Raw genomic sequence first — 24,016 nt, 5'->3', positions numbered from 1 at the left:
GTGTAATCTTGCATCATTACTCTTACTGACGTTGTCAGCACCTCTGTCCACACACGACAAGCAGACAAAGAATATCCACTGCTTACTCGAAAATTTAAAAAATCACTCTACAGTCTGACAGGAAAAAGAAAATCGAAGACTAACCTCAGTGAGCTGCTGCTGAAGAGACTTGAATTCTACTCCTAGATAAGCAATCAGCTCAACGTCTTTTCTTAGTCTACCCATGGTGCCCCAGTTCTCTCATCAGTGGACACAGGGAGGCACATATATGGATGTCTGTACTTACATTTCTTACTTTTTTTTTACGTTTACGTAAAAAAAGAGAGTTTACGAGAGTTTACGTTATCAGCTGCATGACCACTGAACAGCATCACAAACTACGATCTACAAAGTACTACAGCCTAAATGCCCACTACAAGTCTTTTTTATCAAAAATCAAAGGAAAAAAAATAATAAAAAACACCCCAACCAACTGAAGAGAAGAAATCACAGGGGGCAGGCAAACTAAAGAAAATGGCTTTGTTAAAATAACCTAAGTCTAGCACTAACCCAAGCACTATCCCTGGTTTTTTTTAACCCCAAAAAATCAGTTTACACATCACTGGGCCTCTAAAACCAGGCACAGAGTTGAAATTCACACCATTACTCCTAATTCTTGCCCTCTCTGTGCAATGATTCAATATCTGTCTCCACACAACTTATCAATACTCTGCTACTGCTAACGGAAACAGCATTCAGGGAAAAGGACGTACAATAACCGTAACAAAATGCAGAGCCAGAGATGATCAGCGATAACTGGTGCCTCCCAGGGGTCCGCATTGGGATCAGTGCTGTTTAATATCTTCATCAATGACACAGACAGTGGGATCCAGTGCACCCTCAGCAAGTTTGCAGATGACAACAAGCTGAGTGGTGCAGGTGACACACTTAGGGATGGTATATCATCCAGAGGGACCTTTACAAGCTCAAGAAGCAGGCCTATATGAACCTTACGAGGTTCAACAAGGCCAAGTGCAAGGTCTTGCACCTGGGCCACAGCAATACCCAATGTCAGTATAAGCAAGCGGATGAAGGGACTGAGAGCAGCCCTGCCAAGAAGGACTTCAGTGTGCTGGTGGATGTGGAGCCGGCATGGTGCGCTTGCAGCCCAGCCACATCCTGGGCTGCATCAAAAGAAGCACAACCAGCAGGTCCATGGAGGCGATTCTGCCCCTGTACACCATTCTAGTGAGACCTCATCTGGGGTACTGCATCCAGCTCTGGAGCACAGGGAAGATATGGACCTGCTGGAGTAGGTCCAGAGGAGGGCCACAAAAATGATCCTGGGGCTGAAGCACCTCAACTATGAGGACAGGCTGAGAGAGTTGGGTGCATTCAGCCTGGAGAAGAGATGGTTCTGAGAGGACCTTATTGCAGCCTTTCAGGGCTATAAAAGGAGCCTACAAAAATGGTGGGGTGAAAGTTTTTGCAGGACCTTTGGAGGTAATAGTTTTAAACCAAAAGAGAGACGATTCAGACTAGATACAAGGAAGAAATTTTTTATAACAAGGGTAGCGAAGCACTGGAACGGGTTGCCAAGAGAGGTGCGGTAGATGCCCCATCCCTGGAAACATTCAAGGTCAGGTTGGACAGGGCTGTGAACAACTCAATCTAGTTGATGATGTCCCTGCTTATTGCAGGAGGATTGGATTATATGATCTTTAGAGGTCCCTTCCAACCCAAACCATTCTATAATTCTATTCTACGGTCTCTGTATCAATGAGTTTGCTAACAAAACCCGTTTAGACATTTAAACTATTCACCCCCTACAAACAAATTCTACACTAGCCTATGCACACAATTCTGCATGTCCTACTTTCACTTATCTTTCACTAAGTATTGTAGTGTCTCACCTCCATCTTACTGCCAGGAATTCCTGGGGGTTTATAAGACTTGCAGGTACTGAGTCAAAGCATGCTGAACCCTTTTAATTAGAGCTTCTCATCTCTTCTCATCAGGCAACAACATTCCCCATCCCACACTACACTCACACACCAAAATTTATCCTCAAAGCTACTCATTTCTCTGGCTCTGTGGACTTCTCCAGCTCCTTCTGACACATTTCAGGACCTGAAGGCAGGTAACTTCCAGGGATTAGATTCTGCAATCTCTGATGTGGCTGGAAAGGTTGCTAAATACACGTACGTACTTTAGTATTCAACTTATTGAAGTCCTGTGTGTCTTAAAAGTCCTAATAGGCCAAAACAGAAAGCTCCCTTAATCCTTCACTAACAATTCTGTAAGAGAATTAAGCTTGTGCTAGTTTAAAAAAATTAAAATCCGTAACTCTTGGAAACAAGCCAAACAACTGCAGCCCAGGCATAAACAGACAACTATTTTTTCCAAAGCATTGCTGTTTGGGCCCAACACAGTAAGTATGTAGATTTAGTTAAGATTTCTTCCAACCAATTCCAAACACTGACATAAATTGATGTATTGTAAGTGTTTGTAAGAACCATGTATCATTTCTCATTTGGAAGATAAGGTCTCCTGCTGCCCAGCATGCAGGACACCAATGAAAGGGTGCAGAGGGGCAGGGGGATCAAACCTCCATCTCTTTTGTTCTAGCTAGATAATTCATAAAATTTACTCCTTTGTGTCATTTTTCATCTCCTTGTTAAATTCAGGTGATTAAGAATTTGATATTTGAAAGTCCAATTTTACTTCTGTCATGGTTTAGCTCTGGTACAACTTGACTGGCAGCTAAGTGCAAGCAGTTGTGATCCTACTCCCACCCCATCCAGGGAAAGGGGTAAGAGAAGTGAGAGAAAGAGACTTGTGGGTTGGAAACTAGAAGACCTTTAATGAAATAATAATAATATAGAAAACTGTTGCGCCCCTCCCAAATGACTACATCACCACTACTGCTACAGAGAAGGCACAGGGAAAGGCCTCGAGCTGGACTAGACTCAGGAATGGGATTCAGAAACACACAGATCTGGAATCAGGGGCAAAAAGACAAACAAAGTCTGTATTGGATGCTGGCCATCAAAGAATAGAGCTTGACTCTCATGATCTCTCAGTTTTATATATGGAATGGCATAATCTGTTGGTTGGTTTTGGATCACCTGTCCTGTCTGCTCCTTCCTGCATGTGCGACCCTCTCACGACATTCTGCCAACTTGAGGATGTCCTTGGTTTCTATAGGAATACGTGTAAGCGACAACCTTTCTGCACGTTACCAGTTCTAGAAACAAACACTTCTGAAAAATATGCAGTTAACTTTCTGAAAAATGAAGTTACTTAAACGAGGCTCAGCTGAAAAGTTAGAAAACTGATTCTACTTTAGCTCGAACCAGAACATCGCCCATCTCAGTTCAGTAAAGTCTTGTCAGTTTTCTTCCCAACTTTTAATAACAGGAGATAATACCTGCTAGTAGAAAAAGGTGACAAAGCTACAGATGGATTATGTGCTCTTTTGTTTTAATTGGCTTAACAGCCTGAATTTCATGAGTTTCTTCTGTACATTTATAATGACTGCTAGAGCTTAGTTCTTTTCACACCGCTGGATAAGGGCGTGTGGAGGCAATGAAATGTTTACACACGGAGAAACATACCCCCTTAAGATATTAAAGCAAATTCTCTGAATAACTAAATCTTCTATGCAGACTTAGAAATCAATCTTTCCAGCAGGTTATCTCCTTGCAGATATCTAACTATTAAAGAGTTCAATTTGGCTACAGAAGTCCCCAAAGTCACTTCTTTGGGTTTCTTTCTTTCTGGGGCACTAGGGACAACAAACCCGAATGACTACTACACATTTGTAAACTGATGAGCATTTTTAACTTGAATCTTTTGCTAATATCATTCATATTCCTTCCAATTTTGATGCATCCTCAGGCTAATAGTCGTGCTTACTTCATGTCTCAATGCCACTTCTCTTCCTTTATTATCACAATCTAGCAGAAATATGAGAATAAACATGAGACAGGAAGCATTGTACAATTGCTTTCTGACAACATCCTTCCCTCTCAGTAGCTTTCACTTAGGGCTCAATTTGACTGCATGCTCTTAACCAAGTCACCTCATTCTGTATCATAAAAGAGCACATCATTACCACAACTGGCATGACAACTAACCCTAAGAAACCACAGGTTACAATCAACAGCAGCAGTCCTGCTCCTCTGAAAGCATTGCCAACTCAGATTCTAGAAAATTAATCCTTCCCTTTCTCACTTTATCAGTTTTTGTCAGGTTACTCCCCAGCTGCACCCTGTGGCCAAACAGCTACTAGGTCCAACGCAAGGAGGAATAGAGGAGAGACAGATGAACAGGACACAACTGCCTCAGCAACAGTCCCCACTTAAGCAGGATTACACAAAATCTCAAACTGCTACACAGCGATGCATGTCCTTGAGAGGCAGAACAAAAGCAGCTCTGCCTTCCTCCCAGCCATAAATGCTTACTGCTCACCTTGCATCAGGTCTAGGGCACGAAGCCACCTGTGTTATTTTAATGACAAGACATCAATACAGTTTAAACCAAAGCACAACAAAAAAACCCCACAGTTGCTTTTCCGGTGTTTGGTTTTGGTTTTCTGTTTGTTTGAAAAGTGATTTTAGTTGATTCAGAATAGTAAATGCATGCCAGGACAAAGGATGGGGTAGGACAACGTGTGGGAGCAAAGCCTGTACAGGAAAACACCCCTCTGCAGAGATCAGAACAGCAAAGCTACTGCAGTGGCTCTGCTGACTATGGAGCTGCAGCATTAGGTTGCTCTTTTCTATCATGGTAAAGATTTTCTGCTCAAGGCTCTTTGCAGCCGAATTCCCACTCCTTCTGGTCACACTTAGCTCATCTGTTTTCATCCAAATATCTTCAGTGTGAGCTTGGGAGAGATGATTTAAAGAAAAAAAAAAAAAAAAAGCTTACTTTACTACTTTCCTGCACTTCTCCCCTTTGCTGTTCTTTAGGCATGGAAAAAAACCTTTGTAGAAGCATTGTTAGCACTACCTCATTACACTTCAGGCCCTCTCCCAAAAGCTTTCTTTATCACAAAGTCTAAAAAACACTATCAGCCCCAAAGCTCTGGTTGTCCTGAAACTACCAGCTAAGATCCTGACTGACAGCCTTGTTTCCTTAGGCTTTCCTTCCAACCTTTCACACCTCCTATTGTTCTGTATTCAAGAAAGACCCTACTGTTCCTGCCTCTACCTAGTTACTATAAATAAAGCTTGTTCATTTTTATAAACAATCATCAGATGGGTTTGGGAAAGAAGAATAATCTTCAAGATTTTTTCTTGAGTTAAACATCATCACACTTTTGTATATCGTCTCTTTTTTTTTTTTTTTCCTTTAGCCTGCAGCATGTTTGCATATTTAGTGACTTCTCCATTATGCAAACTGAATGTATTAGAACAGCACGGGAAGGACTGTGATTTGTGATGCAAAATTAATGTAGTGTAAAAAGTAAATAACATTAATTCTCTACTAAAAACACCCAGCATCTATCTGTACCCGTAAATTCTTCATTCCTCTCACACTGAATATCTTGCAAGAACAGAATGCTTATGGCGCAATACAGTAAATACAAACAGGAAAAGTAATTTAAGAACACACAAGGGGTAGATGCACCTACACATACTGCTAGGAAGCTGGTTTTCAGCTCAGGGTCATTCTTTTCTTCCTCTCAGGCAACTCTGATTATCTAATCTTCAGAAGATTTATGGCACTGAACAGACGACATCTGATCAGCACAGGCTTAGTTTGGGTAAAATACCTATGACTCAGTTGCCTGGGAACTCCTGAGCACTTGAGACAGTGGCCTTAACCCCTCTCTCCAATGTATTAGCTACTAGAACCCTGTAATTCTGTTTTCTTTGAGAAGGGCTATAGTGTTATTTTCAATAATAACAAATTTTTTTTTTTAAACATCAACTTGAAGTCCAAACAGTAAATAACTGATCATGAAATCCTGTGTTACTGACTTCTGGAAAAATGCAGGTGACCTAAGTTCTCGAACCACAAAGCAACAAATACATTTAATGACTTTCACAGATAAATCATTCTTCTGTTTGAGTGACACTAGAAAAACCCACATCCATACCAAATACAGTAATATAGTTCTCCAACTGACATTTTCTTTGTGAGCAAGCGATAATCTTATCTCCTGCTTTTTATCATTTCCAAATTACTCTGTCATTTCTGTTATATATTTACCATAGCTTTTAAAGACCTACATTTACCTAACTTAGCTTACCAACTTTAAAGACCTATAGAAATACACCATAAGGTCATGAAAAACAGAATATAGTGTTTGCTTCCAGTGTGCGTTCATAGTCAAGATAGCAATTTAAATACTGTCACATCCTAGACTCTACACCAGATTTCAGTAATAATGGATCATTAACTAACCCTTAGCATTTAAAATCAGTGTTTTTTTCAACTTAACATCAATTTTAATAAAAAACTATCCATATTCAGTTACCAGGCCTGAAACACACTGAAGGATTATGGCTGTGAAGATGCTGAAAGAACAGAACTATGTTCCAGTTTCTTTTATGGAAGAGAGTATGATGAATATAAATTATAAAAGTTTTATTTAGTTTATTATCGGAAAACTAGGTGTTCAAAATTAACTAGAATCTAATATGGAGTTAAATGGATACATATTCTGCAAAGTGGAAGTATTTCATGTCCAACTCTAATAAGAATAATCCTTGTCCAACAAACATAATCCTTCTCTAAAAAATAAAATTGCAAATTGACAGGACAGCATTTTCAGGTTAAGTAACCAGTCCCAGCCATTAACTTAAGATGAAAGCCTGAAAACACAAAGACTCAGAAAAAAAAACCTCCTGCATCATTATTTCGATTCTCAAATCATTCCATAACTCACAGCTCCTTTTAATCTCAGAATAAATTAAGCCTTCTATGAGATCTTTTATAGGAAAAAATAACCACATGATATTGCAGATGATTAAGTTACTTAGATAGCATTCCACACTACTGAAACACAACAAGATATGGAATTAAAGAAGTTTTTTCTACGGGTTTTCTCGATTTGGAATCTGGTTTCAAACAATTTCTGTTAAAATTCTTTCAAACATGTCATCATTCTCCTTATTCCTCAGAATTAGTCAGCTTTTACAGTTTTCCCATTCCACAAGCTAAATATGAGTTGTCCTTTATTTTTAGTTAGTTTCAAAATGAGACTTGTGTAAGCAATGTTTGATTGAACTTTCCTTCCTTCATGGATGCTGATCATACTGCCAGTGTGATGTGTTATAAAAGGGCACATGGAGATGACCTTATGAACACTCCATTGCACATGTTAGATTCAAAAAGCAGTCACTCATGTAACGTTCAACTTTGCAAACCACTGCTAGCAAGCCCACACAAAATTTTTTCTTTGTCAAATACGATCAAGTTAAGCTGTAGAAGTATCTAGATAATAACAAAACTTACTACACAGCAGACTGCAGAAAGAAAATACAGACGAGAATAAACAGTTGATCCCATGTCCCATCCTTCTTCCTCATCCTCATTCTTTCTTTTATACATATTTTAAAAAATGTAATATATTTTTGTTCATACATTGTAGTTCATCAGGAAAGAAAAGGCCAGAGAGAAATGTAAATAGAACTTCAACTAAAACCTCTACAGATGCCAACAGCAAGCTTGCACACATCCTCCTGCCTTCCAGATGTCACAGTAGCCCTAGCTGAGCAAGCTGAAAGGCAAAAAGGTTCAATCAAGGGAGTCTGTTTCAAACATAATTTGAATAAACAATTTTCAATGGGAACACTACCCTAATTACTGGCTTTCCTCCTGCCCCAGTAATTGCACCATAGCAACTGAACAAAAATTTGCATGGCTTCCCATCAAAATTACACCAAATTAAACTAAACTACAAGAGGAAGGAAGGAAAAGGCCAATTTTCCAGTCTGGTTCCTCATGGAGTCTGCAGATGAAGAACGAGGGGATTAGAGAGATGAAAATACACAAGCAGAAACAGTAAACTGTCTACCAACTGTCAGAACTACTGCCAGTCATACCTCTAAGCTCAGATACCTAAAAAGAGACAAACTATACTCCCCAGTGTCAGCAAGACTATTTCCTTGGTAAGCAGCAGAAAGGTATTTTGAGAACGTCTAGGTGGCTCTGGTTGCTTAAGATGATCCCACCACTATATAGAAACTATCAAACAGCACACACACAAATTACCCAACGCCATCTCCCAGATCTAAGACTGAGCACAGAACACTGTATAAGGGCTGTTCATTCAGTGTGCAGAACCAAGATAAGCCTCTGGGGAGGAAGGTACCTGAGAGATTAGGTTTTCAGATTTCACCATGATGTTGGTGATGCAGCTGTCCTGCAGGAGCACTGCTCATGTTGTGAGGAACTGCCTGGGAGTGCCAGCACAGAAAGCGGGAGTCCCACGTTCTCTGCCTTGTGTGTCCTTGAAGAAACTAAAATTCCTCAGAGAACATACGAATCACCAGGACCACAGAACAGTCTCAAAAGACACATGATCCATCCTTCAAATCATACTGGAGAAGCGAGCTCCATACTCAGCCCCGAACAGAAGAGTTACAAAGCCTAAGAGAATACAACTGACTTAGCGGTTTAATTATTTCGTCTCCCCTAAAGGAAGACGAAAGTTCCATTCTTTGCTAAGGTTATTTCCAATGTCGATGCTTTCTGTAGTGCACACTGTACTGGGCAAACATGGAATCAAGCAAAAACAGTAATCACTTTCTTAGGCATTCTAACAAGGCAATTAGCTAAGTCTAAACAGTCAAAAAAATAAGGCACTAAACGAAACGATGCACTTAAAGCATTTACAGTTGTTGAAGAATTTACTTTCTTGACTATTTTCTTGGACAGAAGGACTATCAGCTCACAGGCGGGGAGGGCCAGAATAAGAAAGCATTCAGAGAGAAGGTATTACACTGAGAGGGAGATGTTTCAGTCACTGAAAGTTTAAAGCAAAAAAAATCTACCCTTTGCAAACTGATAAACGTCTCAAATTCTTGGGCAAAACAACACAACAAATCTAGACAACAGTATCATAAAGATTTGTAACAACTACCTGCTGGAGAATTGGAGTGTCAAGAAAAACAAATATTTGAGCTATGAAAAGGAGTAGGAAAACAAACTACCTTCTTTGAAGTAGAACAAGTAAATACAATCTGCTAGAAATAGCAACATCTCAGGACACATATACACAAGAATATGAGGTAACAAACACTCCATTCCTCATAACTAACTTGAATTGTATTCTTCACTACTGCTCATCATCACAGCCAATCGAAGACTACTGTTACAGGAATATTGTATGGTATTTCCACTAGGTGGTTAACTTCTGTTACTTGGCATAATAATTTCCCATTATAAATAGCCATAATTAATGAGTGCAGTCAGAAAACTGCTAAGGCTTCCCAGAAACACTTATTTGTACAAACTCCACATGTGCCCTTTATATAAGCTATGGAAAGAAACCCTAGACCTCCTTTGAGGAGAAGTCTATGACAGAGCAGCACAAAGCTGCCATGGTAACACCTGACTGCCAGGTCTAATTGCATTTCATAAAGTAATTCCAAAATGGATTTCAAAATCTGCTGCTTAATTACCGTCTTCCCCACTGGGAGTGCAGGATTATTTGAGAGTAATTCCTCGCAATTAGAGAGCTCCACAGATTTGCTGTGAATGAAATTTCACTCAGTGGCCTGTGCACAAGATTTCAGGTCATAACCATGAGTTCACCCAAAATACAATGGGAGAGAGCAGGGAAAGGAGCATCAGTCTGGGATTTCCCATCTCAAACAAACAAGATCGAGAAAACATTGTAAAGTTACCATTACACTTACACAATAAACACTTTGGTTTTGAACTCTGAGGCCATAAATGTCTTCCTGTTGTCACTACCATAAATACTAGAAGTTTTAAACTAATTACCTTTATTATTTGTAGCTGAACCCCTTCATCTGTTTGAGGGCCTTGAAAACAGCCACATATTGTCTCAATAATTCTATCAATTAATTTTTTGCCTGGAGCTGTACTGTCTGGAGCATTCCCCGTCAAGTGGCCATATGCTATAAGTTTCTGGAGAGAAGAAAAAAAAACACAAGTAAGAGCTTAAAAGTAAGTCAGCTTTTTCATTAAAATAAATAATTTCACTTGTAGCTCTAACTTGCACAGAATAATTAAAACAGTACATTTTACCCCAAGTTTCATAGAACACCAAAGGTTTTTTAAAATGTCCTCCAGATTAAGGATTCAACTGATTATCCAGATTAATTGCAACTGCAATTAAGTTTGTCAGCAAGCTTAACATTAAAGCTTTTGTTCATCAGTTAACAATGTTTTAAAACAAACAGGATTCTAGAAACTAACCCACATCACACAAGTCTTCATGTGTAGTCAGCATACAAATGTTTTTACTACCAGATAAACCTTTCCATTCAAGCTACTAGCTAGTTTTCTCTTTTTGTGCTCTATTATCCCTTTTTCTCTCTAGGTCTTCAATACTTCAAAAACGAATTTAACACAAAATTAACAAAATCCTCTTCTGAACTCTTTAGGCAGGAGAGTATTTGTAAATCTCCATGGGTTATTTACTTAGAAATATAGAGTAGCATAGTATCAGAGTGCAACAGCATGCCAGGCATACATATACCTGTGACTGTAAAAATATTAATCGAGTTCACTGTTGGACTACTCGGGAGAAGCGAATGGCTAAATTCCATGCTGTAGAATTTGTTTTGAAAATATTAAAAGAGCCTCTTGAGTTTTGAGAGACACCTCAAATTGAAGTATTTCACTGCAATTCTGAACAGCATAAAATGAATTTGATCATGCTATACCTGCTGTGTTAGTTCAACACATAGATATACACATGAAAATAGGTAGCTGCACACTAACATAATAAAACTGATCCAAACATGTAACTGTGGTAATATATACACACACACAAATAAACACACACATGCATTACATAATAAATATAATGTTGGGTGTTGGAGCTGTTGGAATGCGCCCAGAGGAGGGCTACAAAGATGATCAGAGGGCTGGAGCACCTTCCTTACGAGGACAGGCTGAGAGAGTTGGGCCTGTTCAGCCTGGAGAAGAGAAGGCTCAGAGGAGACCTTACAGTGACCTTCCAGTACCCGAAGGGGGCCTACAGGAAAGCTGGAGAGGGGCTACTCATAAAGGCTTGTGGGGGGGGATAGGACCGGGAGAATGGGTACAAACTGGAGAGGGGCAGACTTAGACTGGACATTAGGAAGAATTTCTTCACCATGAGAGTGGCGAGGCTCTGGCACAGATTGCCAAGGGAAGTTGTGGCTGTCCCATCCCTGGAGGTGTTCAAGGGCAGGTTGGATGGGGCCTTGAGCAGCCTGATCTAGTGGGATGTCCCCTGCCCATGGCAGGGGGGCGGGAACTAGATGATCTTTAAGGTTCCTTCCAACCCAAACTATTCTATGATGCCATGATTCTATGATTCTATAAATTCACCTTTTGTGAGAAAGATATTCAATTTGGTTGTATGTGCAATAAAACAAAATAATATAAAAACAATTACATTATTTGTTACATACAACTGTACCTCCCCTCCAAAACAACAGAATTTCATAGTTGATAGTTAAAGCTCAGCTTCGTACAGACCTGTAAACAATCTAGAGATGTGCTGACAATCCTGGGGCACTTCGACTGGCACGCCAATTCAAACGGTAGGAAGTATTTGTCCGCCTCAATGAAGCTTGTCTTTGATTTTACAGGTGGAAGAGTGCTGGAACCAGGCTTTGCTTCTCCATGAGGGGGACTAAGTAAAATGATTGTATTAGAATGCTGCAAGTGATCACACATACAGTTCTCACCACCACAATGTTTGTTAATAAAATAACAAAAAAATTAACATTAGGAAAGACTAACATCTATGAAGTTAACATAACAGTAATATGGATTGTATACAAATTCTAAACAGCTTTTATACTTCATCTGCCTCCTTTATGGATCAGACAAATCAATCCATTTGCATATTACGTAGATATTCAGTCATCTCTGTTGATTTAAAAACACAAAGATTTGTTTCCTGTGAAATAGGAGACGACTCCGCTTACTTGGTCAGTAAAGGCAGAGGAGAAGGAAAATCTACTCCATATCATCTCCACATTAAATGATAATTCAAGAGAAGCTAGTCTCTTACTTAGTAGTGAACAGATAAAGATACAACTTGCCAAAAGTTTTCATGACTCTGAAAGTTAAGAACTACTCGAGTACTGTATTAAGACATGAGTTTGGTTCAGTACTTCAGAGAAAGTACATGTATTTTGGAGATTAAATAATATCTCAACTTTAATCCTGAACATATTCAGTGGAAATAGAAACATGAACAAAAAAACACACAAAACTTTGCTCCATCCATGCTTCAAATGATACCACAGAATTTAAGAGTTCAGTGGACAACGTATCTGAAATGGCTAACTGTACAAAATTTGAGAAAATAATTAGCTGTTGAAGTCTTATTTCTTACAGCACCTTTAGAAAGGGCTTGCTCGTTAATACATAGTTAAAAAGGGCAATCAAGAATGGGTCATTTTTCAGTGATTCGTGCACATCAATGCAGTTTGCCTTTGATCCAAAGCAAGACGTTTGGAGTTCTCATTTAACAGAACAGCTGATCACCTCTATATAAAGCATTCCTGGCCTTTTTTTGTGCATACATAGACATCTTTACATAGAAGGTAAACTACACTGTCTTACAAAAACTTGATAAAAAAAGAGCATAACTTTGCATTCTGTGGTGAAGTACTACAAAATTCTTGCAGTAATTCAAACAGATCATTATAAAACAAGTAATTTCAAATACAGGCCCTGTGCATTTGTTGCAAATAAATTCAGATGCTTCAAGGAATGCAGATGATGGAAAATATATTTTTCATGTTTCTGAAGTAGAAGAATGAACTGCTAAAAGTTTATTATAAATCCAAATAATATAGTTTCACGCATCATGGAGAGATCCTTAAATTAGCCAGATAGATGAATTTGAATTATCAATTTCAGCTTTCCAAGGAGCAAGCTGGATTGTCCTTAAGATGATATCAGGCTTCACATTCAAACAGGCCTCCTTGTTTGGGCTGCTTTAGAAAGGCACTTAAATTCTAAGTCTCAGTAGTGAAGAACTAGTGTTAAGATTCTACTTTCTATGAAATAATTTCTCTTTTGAAGGTTTAAGGATTTATCTCTACATATTTTTTTGCTAGGAAGAGCTGAGGTTTATTTTTCTGTTGGCTGCATAACTTTATTTATTACCCAATATTACTTTGCTGGAAACAGAGCTCTTTTGGACAAAACCCAAATCAGATAAGTTGCAGAGAAGGTACATGATTCTTCTACATTCTCAAATCTTTCCTAAATTCTTATGAAAGATTTTCTCTGAGGAATAGAAGGGTGGCATCTCTTGCTCCTGCCTTATGACAAGACTGTTCTTCATCTAGTGATTATATCTACTGAAACCATGAAAATTCAGTTAAAAAATCATTCCAGAAATAAAAACAGGAGCAGCACATGACGTAATTCCAAAAATGAAGAACCTGTGCCACTGCAAGCAACTGCAGAAGCCTGAAGCTTCTCTTAATGAGAAAGCTATTAAAAAATGTCCAAAATAATAAATACAGAAGACAATGCTTTATTTGCCTCTGGAAGATAACTTAATAAGCTCTTCACTTTGCTGATGATGGAAGGGGAGGGGACAGCAGAGGGGAGGATAAGAAAAACCAAAAGAGTCTCTTATTCTTAATGTCAGTGAAGAAATTAATTCAGTTGGGTTTGCTGGTTTTTTCCAGCACACTGAAACCAGAAACCATCCCTAGCATTTGTCCACTACAGGATCCACCAAATATGAGATTTAAGAAATATGCTGATATTTACCTATCAGCCACAGAAACAGGATCAGGTATCAAACAATGAATTTTTAGAATTATTTTGGCAGCATTTTCCATGTAACGTTACATAAATCAGCCTGTCCTTTTCATTCGCCTTCACCTCACTACCAAACACCAATTCTGTTTAAAAACAACCAAACAACAAAACAAAATAAGCAGTTTTCCACGCAAAATATCTAGGAGGGGGAAATAATCTTTTTTTTCGATGCATTCCAAGTAACTGTGACATTATTTTCTTTGAATGGGGACCATAAAATAATTAAGCAATTATCATGAGAAGTCCCTTATTAGAATATTCAAATCTCAATTACAGAAATAAGAAGCTAAAAAAAATTTGATAAACTCATAAGTTTCTCTATTCTAAGGCTTAGAAGAACAGTACTTCCTATTGCATCCAAAAAATTTGACTCTACAATAAGAACAGGGCAAATCCATTCACAGTTTCCAAGTCCAGCAATGTCTTCACAGCAGGAAAAGGCTACTGACGAAATAAAGACAGCACTGAAGGAAAGCCAAAACCTATTTAGCAAATGTAGAGGCAGGTTGGACAGACACATTATACCCCAAAATATCACAACTTTAGATATTAATAGGACAGAATTTAAGCACCCAGAATCAGAAATGGCTGAACCATCCTTGCGTAAATCATCATAATTCAGTGCTCTCATTAGTTTTAGCACAGTATTTAACTACAGGATCAGACATTACTTTTCTGAACTCAGTGCCTAGAACAAATATCCCTCACTGAATTTAATATTAAAAACTTTTTTCTTACAGTGCTCACAATGTGGACTTCTGCTTTATACTATCCTAAGTAAAATATCTTATATAGCCACATTACTAATGTCTTGTGTTGCTTGGTGCAACATTTTCTGAACACCACACAAATACTAACTTTATTTTTACAACCTTACTATGAGCATTTTGCTGGTGCAAACTGAAGCACCGTGACTCCATCAGATGCATCCACTAATTTTTACCTCCTCAATTTGATAAGCTGCAAGATTAAGTTGTTTAGCACATTTGATTGCTCCTTTACAACTTCTGAAACCGTTTCCACTGGCTTCCTTTCCTGCTAGAAGTGCTTACATTTTCCAAACCAAAACTTGTAGATTTCAGTTGAAGTACCCAGGAGAGGAAGCAGAAATCACTAGCAGTCAATTTTGACAGCTGTGGTTTAAATGATTTGCCTGAACCATACATTTGGCTACAAAGCAGAAGCAGGTCTCCAAGCAGCACTCATCTGCTTAAGCCACAAGAACACTTTCATCATCAGTTCACCCACTGATCCAATTCTTGCAACAGGTGGTATAAACAGGCTTCACCACACAGACCTGACTCATAGTTAATAACACATTGAATGAGGAATAAGTCCTATAGAATATGTAATAATCGCCTCCACAATTTGCCAATACTTAAAAATTTACTTGTTGACGGTGCTCAATGTCAATTTTTGCCTCTACCTTCAATTGCAGAGAAGCTGCCTCCAGAAATCTACAGCTAGTCATACTAGTCTTTCCCACTTGTTCCCACTTCCTCACTCCATCCCCTTCCCTTTGCTAATTTAGTTCAAGTGTTTCGTCACTGGAAGTGTTCAAAAAACATGTAGATGTGGCACTTCAGGACATAGTTCAGTAAGTGGTGTTGGGCTGACGTTGGACTTGATGATCCTAGAGATCTCTTCCAACTTTACTGATTCTATGATTTACATTTCAGGCTCTTCTCCCTCCTCTGAACCCATTTCAGGATGCTTTTAAGCTCAGGTCCCTCCATCAATACTTCCCATGCCACCCACAAAGTCTTCCTCTAATCCTGAAGCCCGTTGCTAACCTCCCTGGCCAGACACTGTCAGCCTTCTCCCTGTAAGCTGTCTTTTGCCTCTGCTCGAAGCGCCCCATGCCTTGCATGGTCATAGTCAGTCACAGAAGAACTTGTAGCATGTTTTCAGATACCACCAACCTTAAAATACATTGAAAGTGCTTTTCAGAGAGACTCTGTACTCCCAGTGCAGAATAAGGACGGCACACATTTTAGGAGAGTAAAAAGGCACTATTGCTTAATATGATGAACTATCACATACCTTTGCTTTTCTGTTTCAGCCTTTATTTCATCTGTAAAATGAAACAAAGGCACAGTTATGGAAGTGGTATAATAACTGCAAATAAAAAATTCAATAATTGAAAATTACTGGAAACCAAAACTATTTGAAAACACTATTAGCTGAAAACAGAAAACACATGTTTATAAGCAGTTTCGTAACAGCTTCTATTCTTCACCTGCATTTGTTGCAAAGTGTATCAAAATTGCTTTACAAATATATATTCAATACTTAATACTTAGATTTGCATCCAGTCATCCTAACTAAACACCAGATCACTAGAATGTTTCTGTGAGGACACTGGCAAGCTCTTTTCACAGCACATGGATACAGAAATAATGAGGAAAATGCAAATATTATCAAAACTATTTATCTATCCATAAAGGATACACTGCTTGTTAAATGTGGATTATACAGAAAAACAATAAAACACTATTCCAAATTCTTACATGAAACCTTAATGACCAATAAGTATCCTTGGTTTAAGTGCCGTTAGAATGTTGTAGGAATACATTCTTGAAATAAAAAGGTACAGGATCAAGCATGGAAATATATATATTTTTGAAGAAATCATCTCAGGAAATCCATTCTACTGTCAAGTCCTGCTCAAACATGCAAAACCACAACTAACTAAATCAAAAAATTCAAGATTTTTGTCTATAAGCTTTAAACAAGTGGCACAGATCAATTCTGAGAAAAAAAACCCAACTGAATATTTCTAACCAAGCTCCCATGCAGTAAAAGCGTATTTGGTCTGGGTCCAACCCCTCACTTACAAGCATACCAATGCACTTTTTTTAACACAAGTTCCCAAGTTTGGTACTCAGCTACAAATCACTACTATCAAATATATTTACTAATAGACTTGCTCAACATAAAGAAAAGTGAACATAAGGAATGCCTGCCAGCCCAAATCTAAGTAATTTTTCTGATATGACTGTTACCTCTGTTCACCCCCAGCAAGACCCTGAGGTTAGCAAGCAAGTGGTTCATCTGAGGAACAACCAGTCAAGAAGCAGTTCACATTTGCGTTATCCAGGATTAGACAAAACATGGACATAGTTCTAAATTCCAGCTATTCAATATTCCTCAATAGGTGACAATAATAACAAGTCTTACAGTCAGTAATGTTTCAGCAAAGTTTGCCTTATAATGCTTGATCCATGCACCCACTTGAAGACAAATTCATGACTAACAGGAAGAAGAAACTCTCTTCCTCCCTTGCAGCATCTTCATACCTTTCATTATTTCACCTTCAACCTTAGCATTCACCTCCAAGGAACTCAACTCCCTGAGATGTTCTGAAATCTGTCCAACAAGCATTACCAACCAACAGATGAAACTACAGAATGGTTTCCGAGTTCAAAGCTTCTAACTGAAGTGGCAAAATTAAGAAGATTCTTGCCCAATACACAGCTATTTCAAACACAGAATGAAATGCAGTAGACTACAGAAACTAAGGGAACTCTAATTCTTTGCTTGGATACCAACGCTACTAATATAGTGACATATTAACGATTTTTTCCCATAAAATGACACAAGGTGTGAAAGTAGTGCCATTGAAAAGATGGGGGGGCAGACACAACACAGAAGCAGAAATCATGTCTTATGGAACTTGACTTCTTTAAATTCTCTTGTTTTATATTAAGTTCTTGTTCAAAACAATTAACACAAATTTAGAAATCAGTAACATAATTTGAACTTAAGTCATGCTAACAATCATTTCCATCATTTTATATTCAAGTCATAACCAAAGATTATAACCAATTTTATGGTATTAAATATAAAGGAAGATGATATTTCAATTGAAGATAAAACAATCATAGCCAAATTATTACAACACAAATTTCATGATACAATTTTATCAGATTTCGATAACCTGATGCAGACAATAGTTTATTTAACAGTTTTACTTAAGATCACTTAGGTAACGGAGTCTATTACTCTACTGACAACACAAAATTTACAAGTTATTTCATACTTTGGGTAGAGCGAAAAAAAAGCAACAAACAAATCTAGAATAAGAATCAGTTCAGACTATTGCTGTGAATATAGCCTGACACATGGACAGTCTCTCCCCAAAATGCTGATGCTGGAGAACGACCACTATCAGAATTTCTCTCCAGACCTCCTCCACGTATCAAGTGGTAAGGCCTTTCTTAAGCTGGGAAAAAAAACACCCCTTATGATCTCTGTCAGAAAACAAAGGTTTGAGAAACTTTCTCTCCTCTCAGAAGTGGTAGGAAGCAAAAAAAGCTACCAGGAAAAAAATAAAATCAGAAAAGCCAAATCATTTACAAGGATAAATAATTGAATTAATGTGAAAGTTGCGTAAGGAAATACAAGCAAGCCAGTTCTTCTGCTCCCCACCCTCTCCCTTAACACAATATATTTTGCCATTAAAAGACAACATATGTTCTAAGCCTGCTACTCTTCCAGCACTATTTAAAGTGGACGTGACAGCACGTGAGTGTTCAGGCACTCTACTTAGTTTTACAAATTTCAGAACAGTTGTTAAACTGTGTGTTTAAGCAAATTCCTCTAGATGAAAGCACTGCATGAACAAAGATGGTCCCTGGCAATCACGCAACTGTAAAACAACATTCAGGAAAAGAAAGATCAGGAACAGTAGTTCCACTTTGCAGTAAATTGTTTTATTCCTAACTAAAAGGATGTATCAAACCCACCTCACTGTCATCTTGCTGCTGCATCAGATCATCTCTGAATTTATTCTCTGCTTTGTAAACTATAACAGTACTTGCAAAGATTATCAAAATAAAAAAATACAAGCAGAGCTGTTTAGAGCTCTCACCATGCTCCAGATAACCTAACAAATTATCACTGTTCTCTCTTAAAATACTACAAGAGATAATCTTCAGAATAGGTCACAGCAGTTGCTATCACAAAAAGGAAATTCTTGTATCTGAAGGAAGCACACTACAAGGAAAGAGCTTCTGCAAGTGTCAATCTAATTAGACATTACTAGTGTTTTGAGCATCATTGCATCAGTCTATTAATATGAAAGTACAGATTTTATAATCTTTGTTAAATAAAGTGCCTTATAGTAACTGACATCAATATTTCAGGGAACTAAAATATTGGCAGCTAAGCACATAATACAATACCATTACTATCAATGAGGTGGACAGCAAAATGCTGTAAAAGCAAATTTTACTTTTACCCTCGAGAACAGAGAAAACCTATCTTCTTTACTGATCGCTCCCCTCTGCTCTCAATGCCAAAACACAAGTTAATCACAGTACAATTTCATCATCATTAACAACCACATCTAGTAGGAAGCATAGAAAAATTCAAGACACATCATCATCAGAACAACACATTATAATAAAGGTAAGTAAAAATTCTCATGCTGGATAAATTATCAGTTAAAGACAGATGAACCAAAACACTGACATTCTTCTAAATAGCAAAACGTAATCCCTGCAAAACTAAAGATTAGCTAGAAAAAGGGAGATGAAGCCAGGCTTGAACACACGGCTGCTTCCTTGTTTTGCTCTACTGCTCTCCAAAACATACACCCAAAACCACAAAGGAGAGGAACCAAGAGCTGGAAAAGTTTATTATCTCAGCACCACAATTAATTTTGGGAAGTAAGAGTAAGAAAGGATGCCAGATGCTGTAACAGGGCAAGAAGACTGGAGAGAAGGACTACAACTTCCAGGGTCTCTCTCTGCATTATCTGGGAGGCAAACACAGAATTATGTAGAAAATAGGTCAGATAATTCCATGGCACTGAAAGCATGATGTGTCCTAAACTGGAGCTATTAATAATCGGGGTAAATTTAGTACTCTTAAATAAAGTGCAGCAGGAAAAAAACCCCACAAACCCAACCCTCCTCAACTCTCACTTTCATGCAGTTCCATAAGACCAGCTCTTTATAGAGCTCTATCACAGCATTAATGGTAATATAGGTGGCTTTTGCATAGAAAAGATTGAGTTGATCAATGGAATGCGTTATTTAGCAGTTTTACAGTGGTATGCATCAGCTGTTTTGCCTAGCAGGTACAATGAGTCATGTACATTAGTTTCAACCTTTTTTATACAAGTATACTGGTTTGGGCTGGGGCAGAGTTAATTTTCTTCATGGCAGTTTGTGGGGCTGTGTTTTATATTTGTACTGGAAACAGCATTGATAAGACAGGGATGTTTTAGATACAGCTGAGCAGTGTTCACCCAGAGTCAAGGGCTTTTCTGCTTCTCATTCCACCCCACCAGCGAGTAGTCTGGGGGTGCACAAGAGGGGAGGGGACGCAGCGGGGACAGCTGACCCCAAACGACCAAAGGGATATCTTACATCATATGATAGCATGTTGAACAATAAAAACCTGGAGGGGGAAACAGTAGTTCACCTGCCACTGCCTGGGACCTGGCTGGGCATCCATTGCCTGATGGTGAGCTATCACTTTTTTTGAGTTTATTTTCCTTTGTTCTTGCCCCCCTCCCTCTTTTTCCTCATTCAATTTTCTTTAATCCAATTCACAGTTTTTGCACTTTTACCCTTCTCACTCTCTCCCCGATACCACCTACCAAGGGGGCTGCTGGCCAGAGGTAAACCACCACAACAGGTATCTGGGATTCCATCCTCACCTCTCCACCTTTAATTTACTATTTCAGCACGTCATGTGAACACTTTTCCTTACCCTCTTCAGACTGCTCATAGTTTCTACAATGAAAAAGAAAAAACCAACTAGTTTTATTTTATTTTTCTCCCTTTAACACCACCTAACCAGCTAAACTCATTTGCAACTACAAAATCAACATCTCTGTGTAATGACAGTGGGTAACACCTAATCAGCAAGGTCAGAACAGGCCACATAGATCAAGCAGGTGCTGTGGGCAATACTGTCTTAACAGTTCTGTAACGCTGATCAAACTCCAACTTAGAACTAATTCACTGATTGCCTGGTTAATCCGATTCAAAGGATGATTTAAACCTTAATTACACTGAAAGGTGTCTAAGTCCAATTTGAAATTTGTTTATGACTGGATTATTCCTTTGATTCCTATGCCAGCATCCCACCACATATGAGACAGACCCTCTCCTCTAGCTTATCTTAAGGTAACGTTCCCTTCTGCTTACCTAAATATGCTGTAATATCACGTAAAGTATAAATACTCTATGGTTATACTTTGGCAGAAGTCAAGGATAACATTCTCATCAAGTAAGGGATAACTAAATGGGTTACCTTCAGGAACAATACATGGAGCCAAGTTCTACACTATCAGCTCAGCATCAAGCTGGAGGATAGATTACAGAGAAAAGAATTCTTATGGAACTTGCATTGGAAAAGGGAAACTACCAAAAAATGGAAAAATGCTTCACAATTACATTACAAAGCATGATGCTAGGAAAACCCGACACGCTTAAAAGCATTTAAATATACATCTCATACTACTTCTCCATTCCTGCATCAAAATTGTCTTAAAAAAGAAAAGCGTATTACATTCCCACAATACCGTATTCTAAACGACTGACACTGCCTGCCAAAGAAGCACATGCACAACTCTCAACTCTACAAGGATCTCCACATCTAAAGATGACTAACATTCAGCATAATCAAAGTTTATGTACCCAACTGTAGGTAAATCTATTGGAACAGAAAACATTCTGCATTTTCATTTTCACAGGGGCTCGGGAGGGGGACAGATTACCTCATAAAAATTACTTCTAAAATATATATATATATATATACACCCTTGCTCCTCTCCTCACTGGGGAAAAGAAGGGGAAGCTAGTCTTCCACTTAGTATTGAAAAAACCTTAGATATTCCAACTGTTCTTAATGCCAAGAATGTATGCAAATGATAAAAAATCATAACAATATTACAACTAAAAAGATAGGGGTATCACATACCTAATGAATTTAATATAGTTAACAGGGGTTGATATTTTAAAGAATTGTAACCATCCCAGGTAATCAGAAGGTAGAAACAGCCAAAGCAGCAGAGGTTGAAATATTCCAAGAAAACAAGTCAATATTTGAAGCTCACATTATAGATTGATGGCAGCCCTGCCGAGAAGGACTTGGGGGTGCTCGTGGGTGAGAAGCTCAACATGAGCTGGCAAAGTGCACTTGGAGCCCAGAAAGCCAATCATATCCTGGGCTGCATCCAAAGTAGTGTGACCAGCAGGGTAAGGGAGGTGATACTCCTTCTCTGCTCTCGTGAGACCTCACCTGGAATACTGCATTCAGTTCTGGAGTGCTCAGCACAGGAAGGGCATGGATCTCTTGGAGCAGGCTCAGAGGAGGGCCACAAAGATGATCAGAGGGCTGGAGCACCTTCCATACGAGGACAGGCTGAGAGATCTGGGGTTCTTCAGCCTAGAGAAGAGAAGGCTCCAGGGAGACCTTATAGCAGCCTTCCAGTACTTAAAGGGGGCCCACAGGAAAGGTGGGGAGGGGCTCTTTATCAGGGATTGTAGGAGGGGTACAAGACAAGAGGTAACAGTTTTAACCTCAAAGAGGGGAGATTTAAATTAGATATTAGGAAGAAATTTTTCACAGCGAGAGCGATGAGGCACTGGAACAAATTGCCCAGAGAAGCTGTGAATGCCCCCATCCCTGGAGGTGTTCAAGGCAAGGTTGGATGAGGCTTTGAGCAACCTGGTCTAGTGGAAGGTGTCCCTGCCCATGGCAGAGTGGTTGGAACTAGATGACCTTTAAGGCTGCTTCCAGCCCAAACCATTCTAGGATTCTATGATACTTATACCATAGCAGACTGCTGTGAGAAGGAAGCAATTTGAATTCAGTTCCTTCAAATCAAAGCAGGTGAATGAGATCCAAGGAACATGCAGTGAAGAGGAATTTAAATTATATCGACATTTATATTTTTAAAAAATGAAATTCTATTAAAACATTAAAGGCTTCACACAAATTGACTTAGCTTGCTTGCTTCCTTCCATTCAAATATTCTACTGACTGTCTCCAATATAATTAAAAATACTGCAGCAGCCAAGGCATTTAAAAAAACCAATTTTTCATCATTAACAATACTGAAACTGTCCTTCTCCATGTCAATATGTATGGAAAACCTCAAAGACCTAGCAGTCTAAAGGTACCTCTCAATTTAAAACTGTAAGATCATGTCAGCCGGACTGTAAGTAATATAAAACTAGAAATTCTATATTTTTTGTAGCTAACTTTCATTAACTGTATTTCCAGTTATATGATAAGATTATTAGTTTAATTTTTAAAAAATTTCCAAGTTTGAACTCACAGTATTAAAGCCACAGAAACGTGATGGGAATAAAAAATACTCCCAAACCAATCTCCCTCTCAAAGAGACAAAAATTCTAAGCAGATCATACCAAGTAAGTTTTTCCCCGAAAGGGGTTATTGGAATACATTTCTAAATAAATATCCAAAACTTCTTGCCATTCTTGATACCTGCTGTCCATTGGCTTCAAGCAGTGCCAAAAAAAAAGTCTCTTGCCTATTCAGCTAAAGGAAGTATTACCCAAAAGTCAGTAACTGCCTTCAGAAAAAAACTAGAACAATTAGGTTTAAGGAGTCCAAACAATAGAACTGGATAAACACACAGCTATTTTTAACTCAAGGTCCACTGCATTCAATGATGATCAGAGATGATATCTGTGAGCAACTTCTGCCAAGTCATTATGTCTAAAAAAAACCCAGCAAGTTTATGTAAAAACACATGCTGCAAATTAGGCACTTGCTCTTGGCACCTTGTTTCTAACATCTAAACCCCTCATAGGTCTTCCACAAAGCAGAGGATTTCCTAAGAGACAAACGCTGTCAAACACACACACTGCATAGGACTTTTCTCCAAGCTTCCAGCTGACCACTCTCCTTGCTCTCACAGAGCCTCTGACACACTAGTTCTAAACTCTGAACTACTCCAGTTTCAATATGTTTTCTTGTGTTGAAGACATATGGAGAAGAGTAACTAGAAAATTTAGATGATGGTATTTTCCTCTCCCAATTATTTTTTAACTGTAGCAGT

The 24,016-nt window shown here is 38.5% G+C and overlaps 1 protein-coding gene across 1 annotated transcript in view; it reads right to left on the bottom strand.

Moving 5' to 3' along the window:
* Positions 1–24,016, bottom strand: part of ARFGEF1 (ADP ribosylation factor guanine nucleotide exchange factor 1) — a 100,926-nt gene that overhangs the window by 52,494 nt on the left and 24,416 nt on the right. The window contains exons 2-4 of the mRNA XM_054058097.1: positions 16,012–16,042; positions 11,653–11,809; positions 9,943–10,089 (exon numbers count right to left, since the gene is read on the bottom strand). Coding sequence (XP_053914072.1) covers positions 9,943–10,089; positions 11,653–11,809; positions 16,012–16,042 — 335 coding nt within the window. The remainder of the gene's footprint in view (positions 1–9,942; positions 10,090–11,652; positions 11,810–16,011; positions 16,043–24,016) is intronic.

Source organism: Cuculus canorus, chromosome 2 (genome assembly GCF_017976375.1).
Source record: "Cuculus canorus isolate bCucCan1 chromosome 2, bCucCan1.pri, whole genome shotgun sequence".
Classification (NCBI taxonomy): Eukaryota; Metazoa; Chordata; class Aves; order Cuculiformes; family Cuculidae; genus Cuculus; species Cuculus canorus.
This window is presented reverse-complemented; position numbering and strand designations above follow the sequence as displayed.